General features: G+C 56.8%; 3 protein-coding genes across 5 annotated transcripts in view; 1 reads left to right on the top strand and 2 right to left on the bottom strand.

Moving 5' to 3' along the window:
- The window catches only part of SEMA4B (semaphorin 4B), a 29,865-nt gene extending 15,115 nt beyond the window's left edge, over nucleotides 1-14,750 (top strand). The window contains exons 2-14 of one of the 2 annotated variants that reach the window (XM_081114739.1): nucleotides 1,826-1,989; nucleotides 2,171-2,233; nucleotides 4,452-4,550; nucleotides 5,001-5,112; nucleotides 5,402-5,515; nucleotides 5,657-5,808; nucleotides 7,735-7,916; nucleotides 8,031-8,181; nucleotides 9,198-9,408; nucleotides 9,698-9,813; nucleotides 10,278-10,444; nucleotides 12,735-12,820; nucleotides 13,092-14,750. In XM_081114739.1, coding sequence (XP_080970865.1) covers nucleotides 1,826-1,989; nucleotides 2,171-2,233; nucleotides 4,452-4,550; nucleotides 5,001-5,112; nucleotides 5,402-5,515; nucleotides 5,657-5,808; nucleotides 7,735-7,916; nucleotides 8,031-8,181; nucleotides 9,198-9,408; nucleotides 9,698-9,813; nucleotides 10,278-10,444; nucleotides 12,735-12,820; nucleotides 13,092-13,822 — 2,348 coding nt within the window. In that variant the 3' untranslated portion in view covers nucleotides 13,823-14,750. Of the gene's footprint in view, nucleotides 1-1,825; nucleotides 1,990-2,170; nucleotides 2,234-4,451; nucleotides 4,551-5,000; nucleotides 5,113-5,401; nucleotides 5,516-5,656; nucleotides 5,809-7,734; nucleotides 7,917-8,030; nucleotides 8,182-9,197; nucleotides 9,409-9,697; nucleotides 9,814-10,277; nucleotides 10,445-12,734; nucleotides 12,826-13,091 lie in introns of both variants that reach the window. The other variant, XM_081114740.1, reaches the window with a different exon arrangement.
- The window catches only part of CRTC3 (CREB regulated transcription coactivator 3), a gene marked incomplete at its 5' end in the record, with an annotated part of 1,283,408 nt that overhangs the window by 814,713 nt on the left and 449,069 nt on the right, over nucleotides 1-19,626 (bottom strand). The window lies entirely within an intron of this gene.
- On the bottom strand, nucleotides 15,815-19,567 carry CIB1 (calcium and integrin binding 1). Of its 2 annotated transcripts, XM_081114897.1 has the most exons (7): nucleotides 19,320-19,567; nucleotides 19,160-19,194; nucleotides 18,061-18,169; nucleotides 16,744-16,894; nucleotides 16,515-16,633; nucleotides 16,326-16,414; nucleotides 15,818-16,071 (listed from the first exon to the last, which is right to left on the bottom strand). In XM_081114897.1, exons 1-7 carry the CDS (start codon nucleotides 19,368-19,370, stop codon nucleotides 16,050-16,052), a joined length of 576 nt encoding a protein of 191 aa, XP_080971023.1. In that variant the 5' UTR covers nucleotides 19,371-19,567; the 3' UTR covers nucleotides 15,818-16,049. The 2 variants fall into 2 exon arrangements, with proteins under 2 accessions (XP_080971024.1, XP_080971023.1); XM_081114898.1 differs by lacking the exon at nucleotides 19,160-19,194 and having other exon boundaries at nucleotides 15,815-16,071; nucleotides 18,061-18,199; nucleotides 19,306-19,385.

The raw sequence follows: 19,626 nt of genomic DNA, 5'->3' as shown, positions 1-19,626 counted from the left end.
TACTTTATAACGTGGTTTCGCTTAGTGGTATGTCATTAGTATATTTCCTTGTCATTACATATTCTATAACAATGAAAGATATTTAAAATTTATATCAAAGTACATGCACATGCCCTAGCTGGTTTGGCTCAGTGGATAGAGCATCAGCCTATGGATTGAAGGGTCCTAGGTTCTATTCCGGTCAAGGGCACATGCCTGGGCTCGATTCCCAATAGGGGGTGTGCAAGGAGGCAGCCGATCGATGATTCTCTCTCATCATTGATGTTTCTCTCTCTCTCTCCCTCTCCCTTCCTCTCTGAAATCAATAATAATAATAATAAAAGGGTACATGCACATAATTTTTTTAAGTGTAGGACTTGCTGTGAAAAGCAGCAACTGCCTCACTCTTCCGCGGTCCCAGGCCCTGTTAAAAGGGGCAATCTTTGTCACTTACACTTCTTGTTACACAGCGGTTTTCTCTGTGTACATTAGTAAAATGCTTATATCCCTATTCTTGGCTTATCTGATTTGCTGCTGATAAGAAATAAAGCTGTCTAGTCCGGCCGGTGTGGCTCAGTGGTTGAGCGTTGACCACGAACCAGGAGGTCACGGTTCGATTCCCGATCAGGGCACGTACCTGGGTTGTGGGCTCGATCCCCAGTAGGGGGCATGCAGGAGGCAGCCGATCCATGATTCTCTCTCATCATTGATGTTTCTCTCTCCCTTCCTCTCTGAAATCAATAAAAATATATGTAAAAATTTTAAAAAAGCAAGAAATAAGGCTATCTAGCACTCAGACCCTTCCCCACCTCCTCCAAACATTTCCTGCCACTCTCTTTGGTTACCTTTGCGGTTTAAATTAATAGGCATAACCCTCAGTGCCTTGTCCCCGTCATCGCTGATGGTATCTGTGGCCCTTTGCTCTCAGAGGAAGAGAGAGACTCCACTTCCTAACTGCCCGCGTCCCCAGCATCAGTGTCTGTCTGTCATACGCTCAGGCTCCTGAGGCCAAGGTTGAGAACATGAATGTCCTGTTTCACAGCCACACGTCGCCCGGGCATCCTGGTGGTCACTGAGGGGCCGAGGGGTGCATGGTGCTTGCCAGGCCTTCTCTCAAAGGAGAGTGTGCAGTCCCTCTCCTTGCTTGTATTCTGACACGGGCTCAAAAACCATCACTTCGTATTTTAGTTCCCGTCATTTTTTTAAATTTTATTTTTTTAATCCTCACCCGAGGATATTTTTCCATTGATTTTAGGGAGAGTGGGAGAGAGAGGAAAAGACAGAGAGAAACATGCATGTGAGAGAAACCCATCGTTGGGTTGCCTCCTGCACGCACCCCGACTAGGGCCCGGGCCGGGGAGGAGCCTGCAACCGAGGGACATGCCCTTGACCAGAATCGAACCCGGGACCCTTCGGTCCGCAGGCCGACGCTCTATCCGCTGAGCCAAGCCGGCTAGGGACGTCCCCGTCATATTTTGACCAGGCCTTTCTTATGAAACTTTGCTTGTTTTTCTGGGGCTTCTGAAAAAGCATCGTTTTTGCCATTTGCTTGTGTTCTGTCCCATGAAGGATGAGGGTTGATTTTCACACCCAGCCCCCCCCGTACTGGGACATGGAGGTGGTTTCGATTTTTTTTAGACAATTAACATTCTTTTCCGTTCACCTTCGTGCCTTTGTTTCTTGCACAGTGTTTGGGGGGCCGGGAATGCTGCTCCCTGTAAGCCTGGTCCCCTTGTCCTCGGCCCCTTGCCACCCACTGCCTTGCTGACCTATGTTGGTTCGTTCTAGAAGTTGGTGTTTTGTGGGAGGGGTGGCCCCCAGCTAATGTCCATCTTCCTCTCCCCAGACTCTGAAGAGCGACCATCCTTCAGATTCCAAGCCGAAAACGTCTCCAACTACACGGCCCTTCTGCTGAGCAGGGACGGGGAGACCCTGTACGTGGGGGCCCGAGAGGCCCTCTTCGCGCTCAATAGCAGCACCAGCTTCCTGCCGGGCGGGGAGTACCAGGAGGTGAGAGACGATGCCCGGGGCTGGGGAAGCTGGGCAGAGGGTGGCAGTGGGGAAGGTGGACAGGAAGACTGACTTCCTGGGTCCGGGGATGATGCAAGCAGAGAGGGGAAAGGAGTTGGGGGTGGGGGGGGGTGGACCCTCCATTCCTACATGCACACTCACCTGCTGCCTCGTTCCCCAGCTGCTGTGGAGCGCAGATGCCGAGAGGAAATACCAGTGCAGCTTCAAGGGCAAGGACCCACAGGTGAGCCGGGACCTGAAGGCGGCCTGGGCTGCAGGTGGGATGGAGGGCGGTGGTCCTGGACCCGGGACGGAAGCAGGAGTGGGAGCAGGTGCAGCCGGCTGTGGTGGGCGGGCACAGGCTTCTGAGATGGCCAGACCTGGCTCTGAATCCTGGACCAGTAGATTTGCCGCTCTGGGCCTTAGTCCATCTGTAAAATGGGGATAGTAGCCCGGCCGGCGTGGCTCAGTGGTTGAGCATTGACCCATGAACCAGGAGGTCATGGTTTAATTCCCGGTCAGGGCACATGCCCAGGTTGCGGTCTTGATCCCCCAGTGGGGGGCATGCAGGGTATCTCCCTCTCCCTTCCTTTCTGAAATCAATAAAAATATATTAAAAAATAAAATAAATAAAATGAGGATAGTGATGCCTGCCTCACAGTACCCACCGTAAGTGAGGATTCAGTGAGGTCATAGGCATAAGGCACCTGGCACAGTATAAGTGCCAGATAAACGTGAGCTTCCGGCAGGAGCAGCGACTGGGTGGGGACAGCTATCATGTCCCTCTGCACATGGTGCCGGATGTGGCAGGTCTGACAGGTCCTGGTTTGGCTTTGGCCAGACCAATGGGTGCGGGTCTCATCCAGTCCCGGGGGTTCTTCTGGAGGACTCCCCACTATTCCCAGAGGCCGCTGGTCCTGAGTGCAGCGGGGGCAGCTAAGGAGAGGGCAGAAGAGCGCTGGACTTGGGATCGAGACACAGGTTCAAGTGCTGACACCCTGACTTCTTTCATTCTGCACATAATATCTTCTAAAAAAAAATTATATATATATGCAGTGGGGCCTTGACTTACGAGTGTCCCGACTAACGAGTTTTTCGAGATACGAGCCGTCTCTCGGCCAATTTTTTGCCTTGAGTTGCGAGCTAAAATTCGGGTTACGAGCCTGCTTCAGATACCCCACCGCTAGTTGACATAGCGAACGTCACAGTGAACGCCACAACATCAGCCCAGCATCACGTGTCTCACTCGTTCACTTTAATGATTTGACATACGAGTAATTTGAGTTACGAGCTCCGTCACGGAATGAATTAAACTCATAAGTCAAGGCCCCACTATATATGTATATGTATGTATATGTATATATATATTTTTTTTTTTATTATTATTGATTTTGGAGAGGGAGAGAGAGATAGAAATATCAATGATGAGAGAGAATCATTGATCGGCTGCCTCCTGCATGCCCCCCACTGGGGATCCAGCCCACATCCCGGGCATGTGCCCTTGACCAGGGGATCGCTCATAGGTCCAGCCACTGAGCCACCCTGGCTGGGCAGCACCTGCTCTGTGCCCAGGCACTTTTAGACACTGGAGATTCAATTGTGAAAGAGAAGGAAGAACAACAGGCAAGAATCGGTCAATGTAAAAGGTAGTCCGGTTACACGCTTCCTTCAAAAAAAAAAAGTGCCATCTGAGCCAAGAGGAGAGGGCGGTGAGGGAGTGGACAGGGGGCACCTGCAGGAGGAGCAGGCCTGTGGGTTTTACTCCGAGTGGGGTGTTTGGGGAACCACGGGAGGGCCGAGCAGAGGAGTGGCCTGGCCTGGCGTTCGTCAGGAGTGGCGGACAGTGGCCTCCATGTGGCGAGGACGAGGGAGGGGAGGTGCTGGTTGCCTGGACCAGGGAGGGAGGCCTGGTCAGATTCCCGATGTATGGTGAAGGTGGTGTCTCCCGATGGGAAAATGCCTGCCGGGTGTGCGAGGTGGGACTTGGAGGCTGGCCGGGAGGTTTGGGGCCTCAGCAGCTGCGAGGGTGGAGTTGCCATTCATGAAAAGGAAAGATCTCAGAGGAGAAAGGTTTGGGGAGCTATCAGAGGGTGGAGACGCTATTAGACGCTCTCTCGGAGGCTGCCCGTGAGCCTGGGGCCGGGCTTCAGGCCCAGTGTCTCCTGCTCTGGGCTGTAGCCCCCTCCCCATGTTGGCTGGGAGGGACCATCCATTTGCACTGAGGACCTTCAGGGGCCAAGGCCGCCCAAGAGGAGGCATTTCCGTGCCTCACCCCAGACGGAACTAAAGGCTGCCGGCCACAGAGCTGGCTGAGCCCCGAGGTCCCACCTACACACATTTGTGGTCCTTGGTGGGCTCAGTCGGGTCCAGATTTGAGGCCTCACCCCCAGCCCTGGCCTTGGGTCTCGGTGGTGCCCCCTGGCGGCTGGCTTGAGCCTGACATCCTGCCCCTCTTCCCCCAGCGCGACTGTCAGAACTACATCAAGATCCTCCTGTCACTCAACAGCAGCCACCTGTTCACCTGCGGCACCGGGGCCTTCAGCCCGCTCTGCGCCTACATCGTGAGTGCCCGTCCCCCCGCCCCCCGCCCCCCGCAGGCCCCGAATCTCCCCGCTCTCGGCCCCGGAGAGCTGCTCTCCAGCACCGCCCCCTGGCGAAGGGCAGGTCCCAGCGAGGCTTCTTGGTAGCTCTGGGCTCCAGGAGCCCGTGGCCCAGCCCCAGCTGGAGGAGGAGCGCATGCAATCGCCCAGGCACCACGATCCTGGCTGACCCACAGCCCACGCCCTGTAGATCCCTTTCTAAGCCTCATCTCCCCTCTGCCACCTGGGACTTCTGGTGCCCACCGCAGGGGTCGCTGTGCCCTGAGCACTAGGATGGGGAGGACGGCCTGTCTGACCTCTGCCCCCACCCGCTCCCCCTCCAAGTTGCCCTTCCCAGCATCCCCCGCCTTTCCTGCGGAGCCCACCCCTGCCCTGGTGTGCCCCTGAGCCCCCCTGTCTGCTCCCCCGCAGAGTGTGGAGAACTTCACGCTGGCACAGGACAAGGCGGGGAATGTCCTTCTGGAAGATGGCAAGGGCCGTTGCCCCTTTGACCCCAATTTCAAGTCCACGGCCCTAATGGTTGGTGAGTATTGGGGGCAGGATGGCCTTGTTGAGGCTCCATCGGGGGGCGGGGGGTGATGTGCAGGTATGACCTTGGGCTGCCCTGGGGTTCCTGCTCCCTCCTCTGTGCACCCCAGTTCCTGCTCCCGGTTCCTGCTCCCTCCTCTGTGCACCCCAGTTCCTGCTCCTGGTTCCTGCTCCCTCCTCTGTGCACCCCAAGTGAAGTGGGCAGGGCTGGGGTCATTGCAGGCCTGTGTGGGGGGAGGAGGCCCCGCCGAGAGGCCGTTCCCATGGGAATGTTTTCTTGGCAGATGGCGAGCTCTATACTGGGACAGTCGGCAACTTCCAGGGGAATGACCCGGCCATCTCCCGGAGCCAGAGCCGCCGGCCCATCAAGACCGAGGGCTCCCTCAACTGGCTCCAAGGTGAAGCCCTCCCACCGCCCACCCATGGGCAGGCCCAGGGGCCCTGGGAAGGGTGCCCCCCCCGCCCCCCCAGGGCCTGAGAACAGAGTCTCGCCTGTTTGGGATGCCGGGGCTGACTCTGTTCCTTGCCGGCTCCCACAGACCCAGCGTTTGTGGCCTCGGCCTACATTCCCGAGAGCCGGGGCAGCTTGCAAGGGGACGATGACAAGATCTACTTCTTCTTCAGCGAGACGGGCCAGGAGTTTGAGTTCTTCGAGAACACCATCGTGTCCCGCATCGCCCGCATCTGCAAGGTGAGCGGGGGGTGCCCCCCCAGAGCCCCCAAAGGCTCCCCCGGTCCGGGGTCAGGAAACGCCAGGAGGTCCTGCTTCTGTGACCTTCTCTTGTCCTCCGGGAAGAACGGCTTAGCTCACGGCCTTTAAATCAAAATGCCTCGTATTGTTTTCTCTTATGCGAACTACAGAACAGGAACATGCACACAGACATCACACGATAGAGAGGCAGAATAGCATCGCGGTACAGAGGCGAGCCTCTGGCGCCAGGCTGCCTGCTGCTCAGCCAGCCCCTGCTGGTCTCGTGAACCTGGGCACCCCCCCCCCACCTGCTCAGTTACAGCTCCCTGGTGTGTGCAATGGGAGCAAGAACCACACCTGACTCAGGTTGTCGTGTGGACTAAATTAATCCACATAAAGTTTTTAGGCATGTGGTTGAATATTATGTTATACTAGAGGCCCGGTGCATGAAATTCATTCGCGGGGGGGGGGGGGGTGTCTCTCAGCCCTGCCTGCACCCTCTCCAATCCAGGACCCCTCGGGGGATGTCCGACTGCCCCCTGCGGGATCAGGCCTAAATCGGCAGTCGGACATCCCTCTCGCAATCCGAGACCACTGGCTCCTAACCACTTGCGTGCCTGTCTGCCTGATCACCCTAACTGCTCTCCGCTGCTGGCCTGATTGCCCTAACTGGTCTCCCCTGCTGGCCTGATCACCCCTAACTGCCTCTGCCTTGGCCCCGCCACCATGGCTTTGTCCAGAAGGACGTGTGGTCTAATTAGCATATTACCCTTTTATTAGTATAGATTCCTATCGCCCCACCATAAGAAGTGACCATTTTTAACATTCTAGAAGGTTCCTTGCTAATCTTTCTTTTTTTTTTTTTGCGTGTGTGTAAATACTTATATTTATTTACAGCCCGGCCTGTGTGGCTCAGTGGTTGAGTGTTGACCTAGGAACCCGAGGTCACGGTTCAGTTATAGTCAAGGGCACATGTCCCGGTTGTGAGCTCGATCCCCAGTGGGGGGCGTGCCAGAGGCAGCCGATCAGTGATTCTCTCTCATCGTTGATACTTCTATCTCTCTCTCTCCCTCTCCCTTCCTCTCTGAAATCAATAAAAATATATTAAAACAACAGCAACAAAAAAAAAAGTATTTGCAAACACGACTTGCACTGTAAATGCACTTCTTCAGCTGGAAGCCGTGACCTGTGTCCATGTTTGTAGGGAGACTCCCCTTGGTCCTTTTTTGTGGGATTTCACAGAAAGCAAAGCACTGACGTCCACTTAGCCGGCTGATGCACCTGCACTTTGCCTCCAGGTGTTCTTGATCTTTTCTTTTTTTATTTTATTTTTTATTGATTTGTTTAGAGAGAAAGAAAGGGAGAGGGAAAGAGAGAGAGAGAGGGAGAAACATCCATGAGAGAGAATCATGTATCGGCTGCCTCCTGCACGCCCCCTACTGGGGATCGATCCCGCAACCCGGGCATGTGCCATTGACCAGGAATCGAACCCGGGACCCTTGAGTCCACAGGTCCATGCTCAACTACTGAGCCACGCCGGTCGGGCAATTTTTTCTTTTTTTAAAAAAGATATTTTTGTTGATTTCCAAGAGGAAGGGAAAGGGAAAGAGAGATAGAAACATCAATGATGAGAGAGAATCATGGATCGGCTGCCTCCTGCACGCCCCCTACTGGGGGTGGAGCCTGCAACCCCGGGCATGTGCCCTTGAGCAGGAATCGAACCGTGACCTCCTGGTTCATAGGTCGATGCTCAACCACTGAGCCACACAGGCCGGGGTGGGTGTTCTTGATTTTCAATGGAGCTCAGGCCTGGCTGTGGCTTGCCCGTCCTCCCTGCTGTCCATCTCAGCTACTGTAGGGGAGGGGGCAGCGAGGAGCCCCCAGCCCCCCACCTCCGTGCCTGAGCGGCCTCTCTCCCTCCCACAGGGTGACGAGGGCGGCGGGCGGATCCTGCAGCAGCGCTGGACGTCCTTCCTGAAGGCCCAGCTGCTGTGCTTGCGTCCCGGCGACGGCTTCCCGTTCAACGTGCTGCAGGACGTGTTCACGCTGAGCCCCAGCCCGGAGGACTGGCGAGACACCCTCTTCTACGGGGTCTTCACGTCCCAGTGGTAGGGCCCCCGGACCTGGCTGGGGCTGGGAGGGTGAGGGCCGGCTGGGGCTGGGCCCGGGAGCCCGCCTCACCCTGAGCCCCGGCTCTCGGGTTAACGCCACTTCCTGTGTAGGCACAGAGGGACCACGGAGGGCTCTGCTGTCTGTGTCTTCAGCATGAAGGACGTGCAGAGGGCCTTCGACGGCTTCTACAAGGCGGTGAACCGGGAGACGCTGCAGTGGTACACCGTGGCCTACGAGGTGCCCACGCCCCGGCCGGGCTCGGTGAGCACTGCTCCCTGCACTGGGCGGGGGGGGCCCGGGAGATGGGGGCCTCTCCCAGGCTGGGGTCACTTGGCTTCTCCAAGTCTGTCACGGCTGTTTTCTCATCTTCGAAGTGGGGACCAAAGCCCAGGCCTGCTTGTCCCACTGGGTTAGATGGGACCGTGACTGTTGAATGCCTTCCAGGCTGTGGGGGGCGAGGGGAGGGGAGGTGTGCCCCCATCAGGGCACTCACACTACCTTTGTACTTGTGTGCTCACGGTGCCTCCCCCTGGGCTGTGAGCGCCTTATTTATTTGAGTAGTAAATGGCCAGGCCCCAAGAAAGAGTTTTCTTCTTTTTTAAAAAAATATATTTTTTATTGATTTCAAAGAAAGAGAGAGAGAGAAACATCAATGATGAGAGAGAATCATGGGTCGGCTGCCTCCTGCACGCCCCACACTGGGGATCGAGCCTTCAACCTGGGCTGTGCCCTGAATGGGGATCGAACCGTGACCTCCTGGTTCATAGGTCGATGCTCAACCACTGAGCCATGCTGGCCAGGCTAGAGTTCCTTCTCCTTTCCTTCCAGCCTGAGGGGCTTCCCCAGAGCAGACCTGAGCCAGGACATGGGCGTGCGGAGCCCATCTCAGCATTGCCCTACTGGGTGCTCATCCCCAGCCCTCGAGCCTCATCGGAGGAGGGTCACTCCTGGGTACCAAGTCTCAGGGCTCTTACAGAGAGAATCAGGCACTAACTGTGGGCACCTCATGCCCCCCACTAGGATGCTCACAGAGCAGGCGGTGTGGTTGTGCTGCTCGAGGCCTGGGGGAGCAGCTGGGAGCATCACAACAGGGACACTGGCCAGCGGGGGCCCTTGGGTGCCCACAGCCTGGGCTTTGCCCTGTGGCTCCACAGACCTGCTAGTGACGTGCCATGGCTTCCGAGGGTGGGCGTACGCCCTGCCGCCCCGGCGGGATCTGCGGGGACCCCCTTCTGTTCCATGTGTCGCTGGCCTCACGCCGCCACCTTCTCCTTCAGTGCATCACCAACAGCACCCGGGAGAGAAGGATCAACTCGTCCCTACAGCTCCCGGACCGCGTGCTGAACTTCCTCAAGGACCACTTCCTGATGGACGGGCAGGTCCGCAGCCGCCTGCTGCTGCTGCAGCCGCAGGCCCGCTACCAGCGCGTGACCGTGCACCGCGTGGCGGGCCTGCACCGCACCTACGACGTCCTCTTCCTGGGCACCAGTGAGTATCTGCAGCCAGGCAGGCGCGGAGGCCGGGGGCGTGGTCTGTGCTGGGGGCGTGGTCGAGGGCGGGACAGGGCCCAGGCCCGGGGCGTGGTCTAGGCTGGGGCGTGGTCTGTGCTGGGGGCGTGGTCGAGGGCGGGGCAGGGCCCAGGCCCGGGGGCGCATGGCCCGGGGGCGTGGTCTGGGCTGGGCGGGGACCAGGGCGTGGTCTAGGCTGGGGCGTGGCCGAGGGGCGGGGCGCGTGGGCACAGGCTCCGCCCAGGGCCTGAGCACTGTCCTTGCTGCAGAGGACGGCCGGCTGCACAAGGCGGTGGACGTGGGCTCCAGCGTGCACGTCATTGAGGAACTCCAGATCTTCTCGCCGGGGCAGCCCGTGCAGAACCTGCTCCTGGACCCCAACCGGGTAAGCAGGCGGCAGAGGCCGGTCAGCGCGCGTGGGGTGCCCCTCTGCTGATAAGCTGTTAGAAAGTGAGTGCCCGGGCCCTAGCCTGTCTGGCTCAGTGGATAGAGCATCCGCCTGTGGACTGAAGTCCCGGGTTCGATTCTGGTTAAGGGCTCGTACTTCGGTTGCAGGCTCCTCCCTGGTCTGGGTACGTGCAGGAGGCAACCAATCGATGTGTCTCTCTCACATCAATGTTTCTCTCTCTGTTTCTCCCCATCCCACTCTCTCTAAAAATCAATGGAAAAATATCTTTGGGTGGAGAGGATTTAAAAATAAATTAATTAAATAAAGAAGAAGAAAGTGGGTGCCCAGGGGCATGGGTGGAGGCCCTGGGGGAGTGGCTCAGGTTGGGCACGCGAGCCAGGGGTGGCTGTGGGTGGTGGCCCAGGCTGCCGTGCCTGCCTCTGATCCCCGTGTCTGTGCAGGGACTGGTGTACGCAGCCTCATACTCGGGTGTAGTCCAGGTGCCCGTGGCCAACTGCGACCTGTACCGGAGCTGCGGGGACTGCCTCCTGGCCCGGGACCCCTACTGCGCCTGGAGCGGCAACAGGTGCCGTCGCCTCAGCCTCTACCGCCCGGAGGCGACCGCCAGGTGAGATTCCTGAAGGCCTTCCCCGTCCATCCCTGTGCGCGGCCTCGGAGCGCCTTCCCCGGGCTCTCTGAGAATCCCCGCACAGCTCCATTTGCGTCCACTCTCTTGGTGTAATTATTATTTGTTAAATACTAGAGGCCCGATGCACAAAATTCGAGCAAGAGTAGGCCTTCCTTCTCCCGGCTGCCGGCACTGGCTTCTCTCTGGCATCTGGGACCTGGGCTTCCCTCACAGCCCCAAAGACGTCCGGTCTAATTAGCATATTGCACTTTTATTATTATGGATTTTTATTGATTTCAGAGAGGAAGGGAGAGGGAGAGAGAGATAGAAACATCAGTGATGAGAGCGAATCATTGATTGGCTGCCTCCTCCACGCCCCACACTGGGGATCGAGCTCACAATCCAGGTATGTGCCCTTGTCCCGGAATCGAATTGTGACCTCCTGGTTCATAGGTTGACATATTTTATGTGAAATCAGGACCTGCCCCATTTGTAGTGTCCTTGTTTAAAAAAGAAAGAAAAGGAAATTATTTGAAGTGGCCTAGTCAAAATAATACATTTTTTAAAAAAGTTGTTTTGAAAATGACTTGAGTTATAAAATGTTCGTTTAGAAAATAGAGATAAGCCCAATGAAAACATAACTACCCCTAAACCCACCACCTAGAGAGAATCATGGTGAGAATTTGATGTCTACCCTCCCAGACTTTTCTATGTACGTGTAAAATAAAAGAGCATGCATTTTAAGTGGAAACAGGGCCTGCCCCTCTTGCTTCACACAGGGGGACCCCAGTGCCAGCTTCCTATTTCACAAAACCTCATGTGACTACACACATGGACACTGGGAGGGACACGCCAAACACGCTCCTTGTCATGCTCCCTGGATGCTGGTTTTTACAGTGTTTTCAGCCTTGTCCTTGTTTGAATCGTTCGGAGGTTCTTGGTTACATTTTATGCAACAAGTTGGTGCGTGGGCATGGATTTTAGAGAGATCTGCCCCGTCTGGGTGGCTCAGTTGGTTGCAGGGTCATCCTGTACACCGAGCATGTCAAACTCAAAGGCTCACACGGGCCCAATAAACAAGGTTTAAGTGTATGTGGCCACAAAAAATCCAAAGCTTCCATGTTCATAGAAATGTAGGTTTATTTCGATAGAGTTAATGCAAAATACAAAGGGCTGAAATAAGTGAGTGATCATTAACATGAAATAATAGAACATTTTAATAAAAATTGCCGAACCGGTTTGGCTCAGTGGATAGAGCGTCGGCCTGCGGACTGAAGGGTCCCAGGTTCGATTCTGGTCAAGGGCATGTACCTGGGTTGCGGGCACATCCCCAGTGGGGGGCGTGCAGGAGGCAGCTGATCGATGTTTCTCTACCATCGATGTTTCTAACTCTCTATCTCTCTCCCTTCCTCTCTGTAAAAAATCAATAAAATACATAAAAAATATATATATTTTTTTTTTCTTGAACATTCACTTACCAGACACTGAGTAACGGCACAAATGAATAAGCGTCACGCAGATACACCTATTTTTCTTGTTCTCCGAAAGCGAAATATTACCTGTTGGACACACCAAACAAGTCAGTCCAGGGCTAACGACGTGTCCATCGGCTGCTAAAATATTCGCTGCTGGTATTAGTGGAGAGCAATGGTGCGCCTGCGTGTAAGGCGCATTAGGGAAATGAATGCAACACGATGATAGTAATCGGTCATTAGCGAACGTTGTCGTTTATTAATGATTATGTATAACAGGATATTGTAAAAATTAAGTCATGAAATTTTTATTAAAACGTTTCTTACATACCGTTATGTTGGCTGGGCTGCAAAAATATTCGTTGTGGGCCGTGAGTTTGACATGCTTGCTGTACACCAAAAGGTGGTGGGTTCAATCCCTGGTCAGGGTGCGTCCGGGAGGCAACCAATTGATGTTTCTCGCATCGATGCTTCTATTCCTCTCTCTCCCTCTCCCCTCCTCTCTCTCTCAAATCAATAAACATATCCTTGGGTGAGGATTAAAAAAAAGAGAGGCAGACAGACACACAGAGCTATATACAGCCAGGTGTCCTTCCCGTGTCTTAAGGCTTTTACTGCTTTTGTAATGCAGGGGAGTATTACAGTAACTTTTACTTGAAATAATTACTGGGAAACAAGAGATGCTGGCCTGCTTTTACCCCTGCTCTGGGCCTGCTGGTCCCTGAGCCCCGGGCCCTTGCCTCCAGGGCTGCACCTGGGGATAGGGGTGCAGACCCACGGGGCACCCTGGCCTATCCCAGGCTCTCTTTGTTCCTCAGGCCGTGGATCCAGGACATCGAGGGAACTAACGCCAGGGACCTCTGCAACGCTTCCTTCGTCAAATCCCTGGGTGCTGCACCAGCAGGTAAGGTGCCCGTCAGAGGATGGAGGGAGGCAGGGGCCAAGCTGCTTAGAAGGCTCCTGAATTCAGGCACTGGCGGGAGTAAATGCCTTTTGCTCCCATCCTGGTCCCTCCAGCCTGTAGGCGAGGCCCTGGGAAGTGGAAGTCACTGTCCCCGGAGTCCTCAGTTGCCACGGCGGCCTGATGGGCACTGCCCAGCGGGAGGTGGGTGAGCTGGGGCTGTGGTGCACGCCAGGCCCCCTTGGCCCCATGTCTGTGCCTCTCCCGCCCGCAGGCGAGAAGCCGTGTGAGCCAGTCCCGTTCCAGCCCAATACGGTGAACACCTTGGCCTGCCCCCTGCTCTCCAACCTGGCAACGCGGCTCTGGCTGCACAACGAGAAGCCTGTCAATGGCTCGGCCTCCTGCCGGGTGCTGCCCACGGGGGACCTGCTGCTGGTGGGCAGCCAGCAGGAGCTGGGGGTGTTCCAGTGCTGGTCGCTGGAGGGGGGCTTCCGGCAGCTGGTGGCTAACTACTGCCCGGTGGTGTTGGACACGGCGGCAGACCGGCGCGTCAAAGGGTCCGTCGTCATCAACACGTCGAGGGTGAGCGCGCCGGCCCACGGCAAGGCCAGCTGGGGCGCGGGCCGGTCCTATTGGACCGAGTTCCTGGTGATGAGCGTGCTGTTCGTGCTGGTCATCGTGCTCCTGATCCTGTTCTTCCTCTACCGGCACCGCGACGGCATGAAGGTCTTCCTGAAGCAGGGGGAGCGTGCCAGCGTGCACCCCAAGACCCGCCCGGTGGTGCTGCCGCCCGAGACCCGGCCGCTCAACGGCGTCGGTCCCCCGAGCATCCCGCCGGACCACCGAGGCTACCAGGCCCTGTCGGACAACTCCCCGGGGCCGCAGGTCTTCACGGAGTCCGAGAAGAGGCCGCTCAGCATCCACGACAGCTTCGTGGAGGTGTCCCCGGTGTGCCCCCGGCCCCGGGTCCGCCTGGGCTCTGAGATCCGGGACTCGGTGGTGTGACAGCTGACCTCCAGAGGAGGCCACCCTGGCTTCAGAGCGCCCTGGATGCTCAGAGAGGCATTGGCTGGACGCTGCTCTTGTAGAGTCTGGCTGGACACGGCGCTGTGCCCAGCCCTCCGGGGGAGCGGGGCCCTTCAACCGGCCCCGTTGGAGGAGTGAGGCCCCTCCAACCCAGATGCCATGGCCCCGCGGAAGATGGGCGGGTGCTCGCCTAGGTGGGCAGAGCAGTGCTCCTCATGTAAGCTGAGCCTTTTGTGTAAAAAAAAAACCACTGAAAATGTGAAATAATGATGCCAATGGGCACGGCCGCTCCAGCTCGCAGCCCCCAGCCTCGGGGTCTCGCCCTGGTTGGGGTTTTGGAAACATCCACCGTGGTGAGTGGAGACAGATTGGGAACCTCTGCCTTATGCTACTGCCACAGGCGGCCCGTCCCTGCTGGGCCGGGGGTCGGCTCCGGCTCTGTGGGTCCTGCCTGGCCACTGGCCAGGTTGTTACGGCCACCATCCCATCACCTCAGGGACCGAGGGCCACGCTGCCACTGCGGCCCTCACGAGGCCTGGGCTCGAGCCACCTCTGGACCTTTCCGGCCTGTATCAGGCCGTGGCCACGTGACAGCAGGCAGCGTGAGCTCAGGAGTTAGGACGATGTTCACCTTTCCCTCGGAATTCTAGGAAGAGACTGTTGTTGGCCGCCTTCCTCTGTCCAGACTGAAACCCGTGTCCCCCATCCCGTATCCACCCAGCGCGTCTCGGCGCCCAGTTCCCCCTTCACTCCCACACTTTACCTGCCTCCGATCTAAGGGAGTTGACGCTGCCCAGCACAAGGGCCTGAATTTATGTGGGTTTTATATTTTTTTTTAAGTCAGATGCACTTTACATTTGTTCTGTGTTTTTTTTTGTATTTTAAATAAAATCTCAAAGAACCGAAATTGAATCGTAGCCCTTCCTCTTAAAGGACTGTTGACCTAGCCATGGCTCGGTGGGTGTGGCTCAGTGGGTAGAGCGTCGGCCTGCAGACCAAAGGGTCCCGGGTTCGATTCGGGTCAAGGGCACGGACCTTGGTTGCAGGCTCTTCCCTGGCCCAGGCCCTGATTGGGGCTCATACAGGAGGCAACCAATCGATGTGTTTCTCTGTCTTTCCCTCTCTCTTTCCTACTCTCCCTAAAAATCAATGGGTGAGGATTAACAAAACGAAATAAAACAGATATAAACTGACTAAATTAACTAGAAGGGGAAAACAATTTACTAAAGTAAAAGTGAAAAATAAAAAAATGAAAGGACTGTTGCTTTTTGAGGTTGGTCTAATCTTCTGAGTTCTGGGGGTTCTGAACTTCCTGTTGCCAGGGGCCAGGGGTCAGGGGGCCAGAGCCAGCCCGCCTGCCCGCCGATATCTCAACCTTTTACTCTGGTCAGGGGTCGGGGCACAGGGAACAGGGTTTCTATTTAACTCTTAAAAATTCTTTTTTTTTATTTTTAAAATGCTCATACAGTAAATACTTTTTAAAATATATATATATGTGTGTGTGTGTGTGTGTGTGTGTATATATATATATATATATTTATTTTTTTTTTAATTGATTTCAGAGAGGAAGGGAGAGAAACATCAGTGATGAGAGAATAATGGATTGGCTGCCTCCTGCACACCCCATACTGGGGATCGAGCCCACAACCCAGACATGTGCCCTTGACCGGGAATCAAACCGTGACCTCCTGGTTCATAGGTCGACGCTTAACCACTGAGCCACCCCGGCCGGGCTACAGTAAGCTCTTTTTCCTTTTGGCAAACGGCTCTATAATGTTAATGTAGAAATTCATGTCATCACCACCACAATCAGGATCCAAGGCGTTCCCTCCCCCACGGACCCCCTCATATTCAATGCCCACTCTGCCTCCCTGCTGGCCCCTTCTCCGGAAGTTCGTCAGTCCCGGGACAACCGGGGTCTCCTAGAAGTCCAGCCCTTCCTCATAACCAGCATTTCCAGCGTCACACCCAGAATCAAAACGTCTTAACCTTTATTACTGATGAGCAGAAACAGAGCGGTGACAAGGGCAGTGAGAAGGGGTGAGGCACTGACTGGGAGCGCCCTTCCCCGCCTGGGACAAGACTGCGCAGTGCCAGCTCCACCGGGCCAGCTCGGCCGGCCCTGGCAACACAGGCGTAACCTTGGCCACGGCTCAGCAGTGTCAAGGTTATTGTACGGTGGCTGGGAAACCGGCTGTGGCTCCTGTCACAGGACGATCTTGAAGGAGCTGGACAAGAGAACAGTGGGTTTGATTCGCTGCTGGAAGAGGAGGGTGAGAACTAAACCCAAATGTACCCACCTCTCCCCCAAGACCCTTTGGAATGGGCTGTGTCTCGAGTCTGTCCCCTTTGGGAGAAGAGCTACCCTGAGATATTCAGAGGAGGCGGGGGGGGGGGGGCTTTCCCTGGCATCCCCCCCACCCCCCCTCGCCTCATAATAACATCCTAGACCCAGATGCCACAGGCGGGACCACTGTCATACTTGGCGAAGTCCGGTGAACGGGAAATAACGTGCTGGAACTCGGAGAGATTGATGGTCCCGTCCCTGTCGATGTCGGACTCTTCCAGGATCTGGGCAAAGGGAGAGTGTCAGGCCCAAGCCCTCCCTCGGCTCCCCGGCCTGGCCCGGCTCGGCTCGGCTGGGGCCGCCCTGCTGGGCCCAGCTGCTCACATTGTCAATGAGCTGTTTCATCTCGGAAGCACTGAGCCGTGTGTCTTCGCCTTCTCCCGTGAGGCAGTTCACGAGCTGGCTTAGGTCTTCTCTGTTCAAGGTTCCATCATCATCGAAATCTACAGAGCAGACACGGGAAGCCCAGGGCTGACCCCAGCGCCCAGGCAGCCCCGCCCAAAGGACCCCCTGGGGAAGGCCCTGTGCTCCCCTAGGCTCCCCAGGTCCTCACCGAAGATGCGGAAGGCGTAGTGGGACTTGATGTCTGGCGTTGCCGTGTCACTGAACACGCTGAGGAGGTCCAGGAAATCCTCAAAGCTCAAGCTGTCTCGGGCCGGGGAGGTGGAGAAGACCCTGCACATGCGCTCCCTGAAGGGGTTGGCCTGGGACAGGGACGGCGAACCTTTTGAGCTCGGCGTGGCAGCATTTTGAAAAACCCTAACTTAACTCTGGTGCCGTGTCACATACAGAAATTTTTTGAACTTTGCAACTATAGTAAAACAGATTTATATTCTTGATATTTATTTTATATATTTAAATGCCATTTAACAAAGAAAAATCAACCAAAAAAATGAGTTCGCGTGTCACCTCTGACACGCGTGTCATAGGTTCGCCATCACTGGCCTAGAAAGAGAGCCTCCATGAACCAGAGGGGACAGTCCCTGAACCCACACTATGAGCGCAGGCTCGGGCGGAGAATGACCAGTCCTTTTCTGAAGGCAGGAGGACCAGGGACATCGCTGGGGAGGGGGCAGGGATGGCTACTGGGAATCAGAGGTTAACCCACAGGTAGGCCTGGGGGCAGAGAAGGAAGACGAAGGCATACTAAGCCAAGAGAACATTTAATTAAACACGTGTTGTGCCCTAGCCCGTTAGGGTCAGTGAACAGAGCGTCGGCCTGGGGACCAAAGGGTCCTGGGTTCGATTCCGGTCAAGGGCACGAACCTTGGTTGCAGGAGGCAACCAATTGATGTGTTTCTCTCACATCGATGTTTCTCTCTCTCCCTTCCTCTCCCAAACTAGCCCCGGCTGGTTTGGCTCAGTGGATAGAGCGTCAGCTTGTGGACTGGAGGGTCCCGGGTTCAATTCCTGTCAAGGGCACATGCTCGGGTTTGCGGGCTCGATCACCAGTAGGGGGCGTGCAGGAGGCAGCCGACCAATGATTCTCATCATTGATGTTTCTCTTCCCCTCCCTCTCTGAAATCAATAAAAATATATATTAATTAATTATTAAAATAAACGCCTGTGTTACAGGCACTAGGCCAAGCCCCTTGCATTTTCACAGCCCTCAGGAGAGGCAAATCAGCCTGTGGAAGAGGGGAATCTCAAACTTGAGGGCAACTCAACTCCTCTTAAAGGACCGAGCTTCTTTTGACGCGCCAAGAATGCGTTCCTAGAATCCCGATTTGAAAAACGCCGTTCCAGATCCATTCCACTGGGTGATTTAGGTAAAGCCCTCGCCCCCTAACATCCACGTGAAACAGAGGAAAGAGCAGAATGGGAGAGTGACCACCTGACAGGGGGGTCGGGGGGAGGTGGGGGCTGGCACCTTGAGCTCTGGAAGGCTGAAGATCTGCTCCAGGGACACGCGCGCCTGCAGCGACTCCTCCATGCTCCGGCGCTCCAGCGGCAGCAGCTCACAGAACCGCCTGTGGGCTCTGGCACAAGCAGGGGAACCTGTTGGCCCACTTTCCGCGTGTGTATTACCCGTTACACACCAGGTGAGGCGCCAAGCGATGCACAGAGAATGTCTGAGTTACCAGGCTCGATAAGCCAACGGGAGCTATGTCTCAAGACAGGGCAGGCTGGGAGTTCATTCTCCCAATGGGTATTTGCTGAGGACCTACTGTGTGCTCAGGCACACAGTAGGTCCCGGAGGGGTGGAGAGGTTGGGTTTATAGTGGAGCCAGACATTGGCTCCGATGAACTGGGAGAGATAAGCGAAACTCCAGGGATCTCCTGCTCCTCAAGGCTGAACGGAGCCATCTCCTCCCCGGCCCCACCTACCTCCTCGCCACTGGGATGACTTTAGCCAAGGGAAGCCCTGGCCACCGAAAGCTGGCAAGTGGCTGGAAAGGGGGTTCCCGCCCCAGTTCAAATCCTTTCTGGGGATGGAACAGTCTTAGGCAAGTTGCCAGGCTTCTCCGGACCTGTCTGTGTCCCTGTCCCCTCCCTCCCTCCCTCGGGAGGATTCAAGTCGGTAACGGAGGCTGATTTGGCACCGAGCTTGGCACCGGGCAGGTGCGGAAGCAGCGTTAGCGGTTACTGTGTGATGTGGGTAAAGCTGGGAGAAGGAACCACGCTCCCCAAGGCTTCTTCTCTGGCTTTGCCAGTCGGCGGTCAGCCGAGAGCCACAGCAGCCCGCGCCGGACCGGGGCTGGAGGTTCTGTTATGCAGAAATCAGGGGAGCGCAAGGGCAAAGGGCGCCCAACTCTGGCTGCAGACAGCCCAGCTGGGCCCCCAGGGCGGGCGGGGCGCAGCCCGGGCTCGCGGGCTGGGGCGCGGGACTCCGGTTCCGGCTCAGCCGCGGACCTCCGGCGGCCCCTGCCGCTCCCTCGAGGCGGCCTCAGTTTCCCCGGCGGTCAGACAGGGCCCCCCCGAAGCCGTCTCTAGAGGGTCCCGGTGGCGGGGTTCAGGACAGCACTTACAGGAGGATCTCCTGCTTGGTCAGGAACGTCAGGTCCTGGAAGGCAGGCAGGACGGAGGTCAGCGGGCCGCCCGGAGGCCGCGCCCGCCCCGCCGCCCGCTCCGGGACCCGTCCCCGGGCGCAGGCCCGCGCGCGAGCCCCCCGGGCCGCATCCCGCGCACCTGGTACTCGGCCAGCAGCTCCTTGGACAGGCGGCTGCCCGAGCCCCCCATCGCCGCGCCGCGCCGCGCGCACAGTTCCGCCAACTCGTCTCGGGACTCCGGCAACTTTCTCACTTCCGCCCTCGGGCCGCGTCACCGCCCCGTCCCCACGGCAACCGCCCCTGCGGGGGGCCCCCGCCCCCGGGCCCGCCTCCTCCTTACGGCGCCCCGAGGTTCCCCGCGGGGCCCAGACGCCAGCTCCCGGCTCTGGGCGGTCCCTGGCAAGTTTGGGGGCGTGGTTAGGGGCGTGGTCATACCACAGGCCCCG

Source organism: Myotis nattereri (assembly GCF_964212035.1).
Source record: "Myotis nattereri genome assembly, chromosome: 21".
NCBI lineage: Eukaryota > Metazoa > Chordata > Mammalia > Chiroptera > Vespertilionidae > Myotis > Myotis nattereri.
This window is presented reverse-complemented; position numbering and strand designations above follow the sequence as displayed.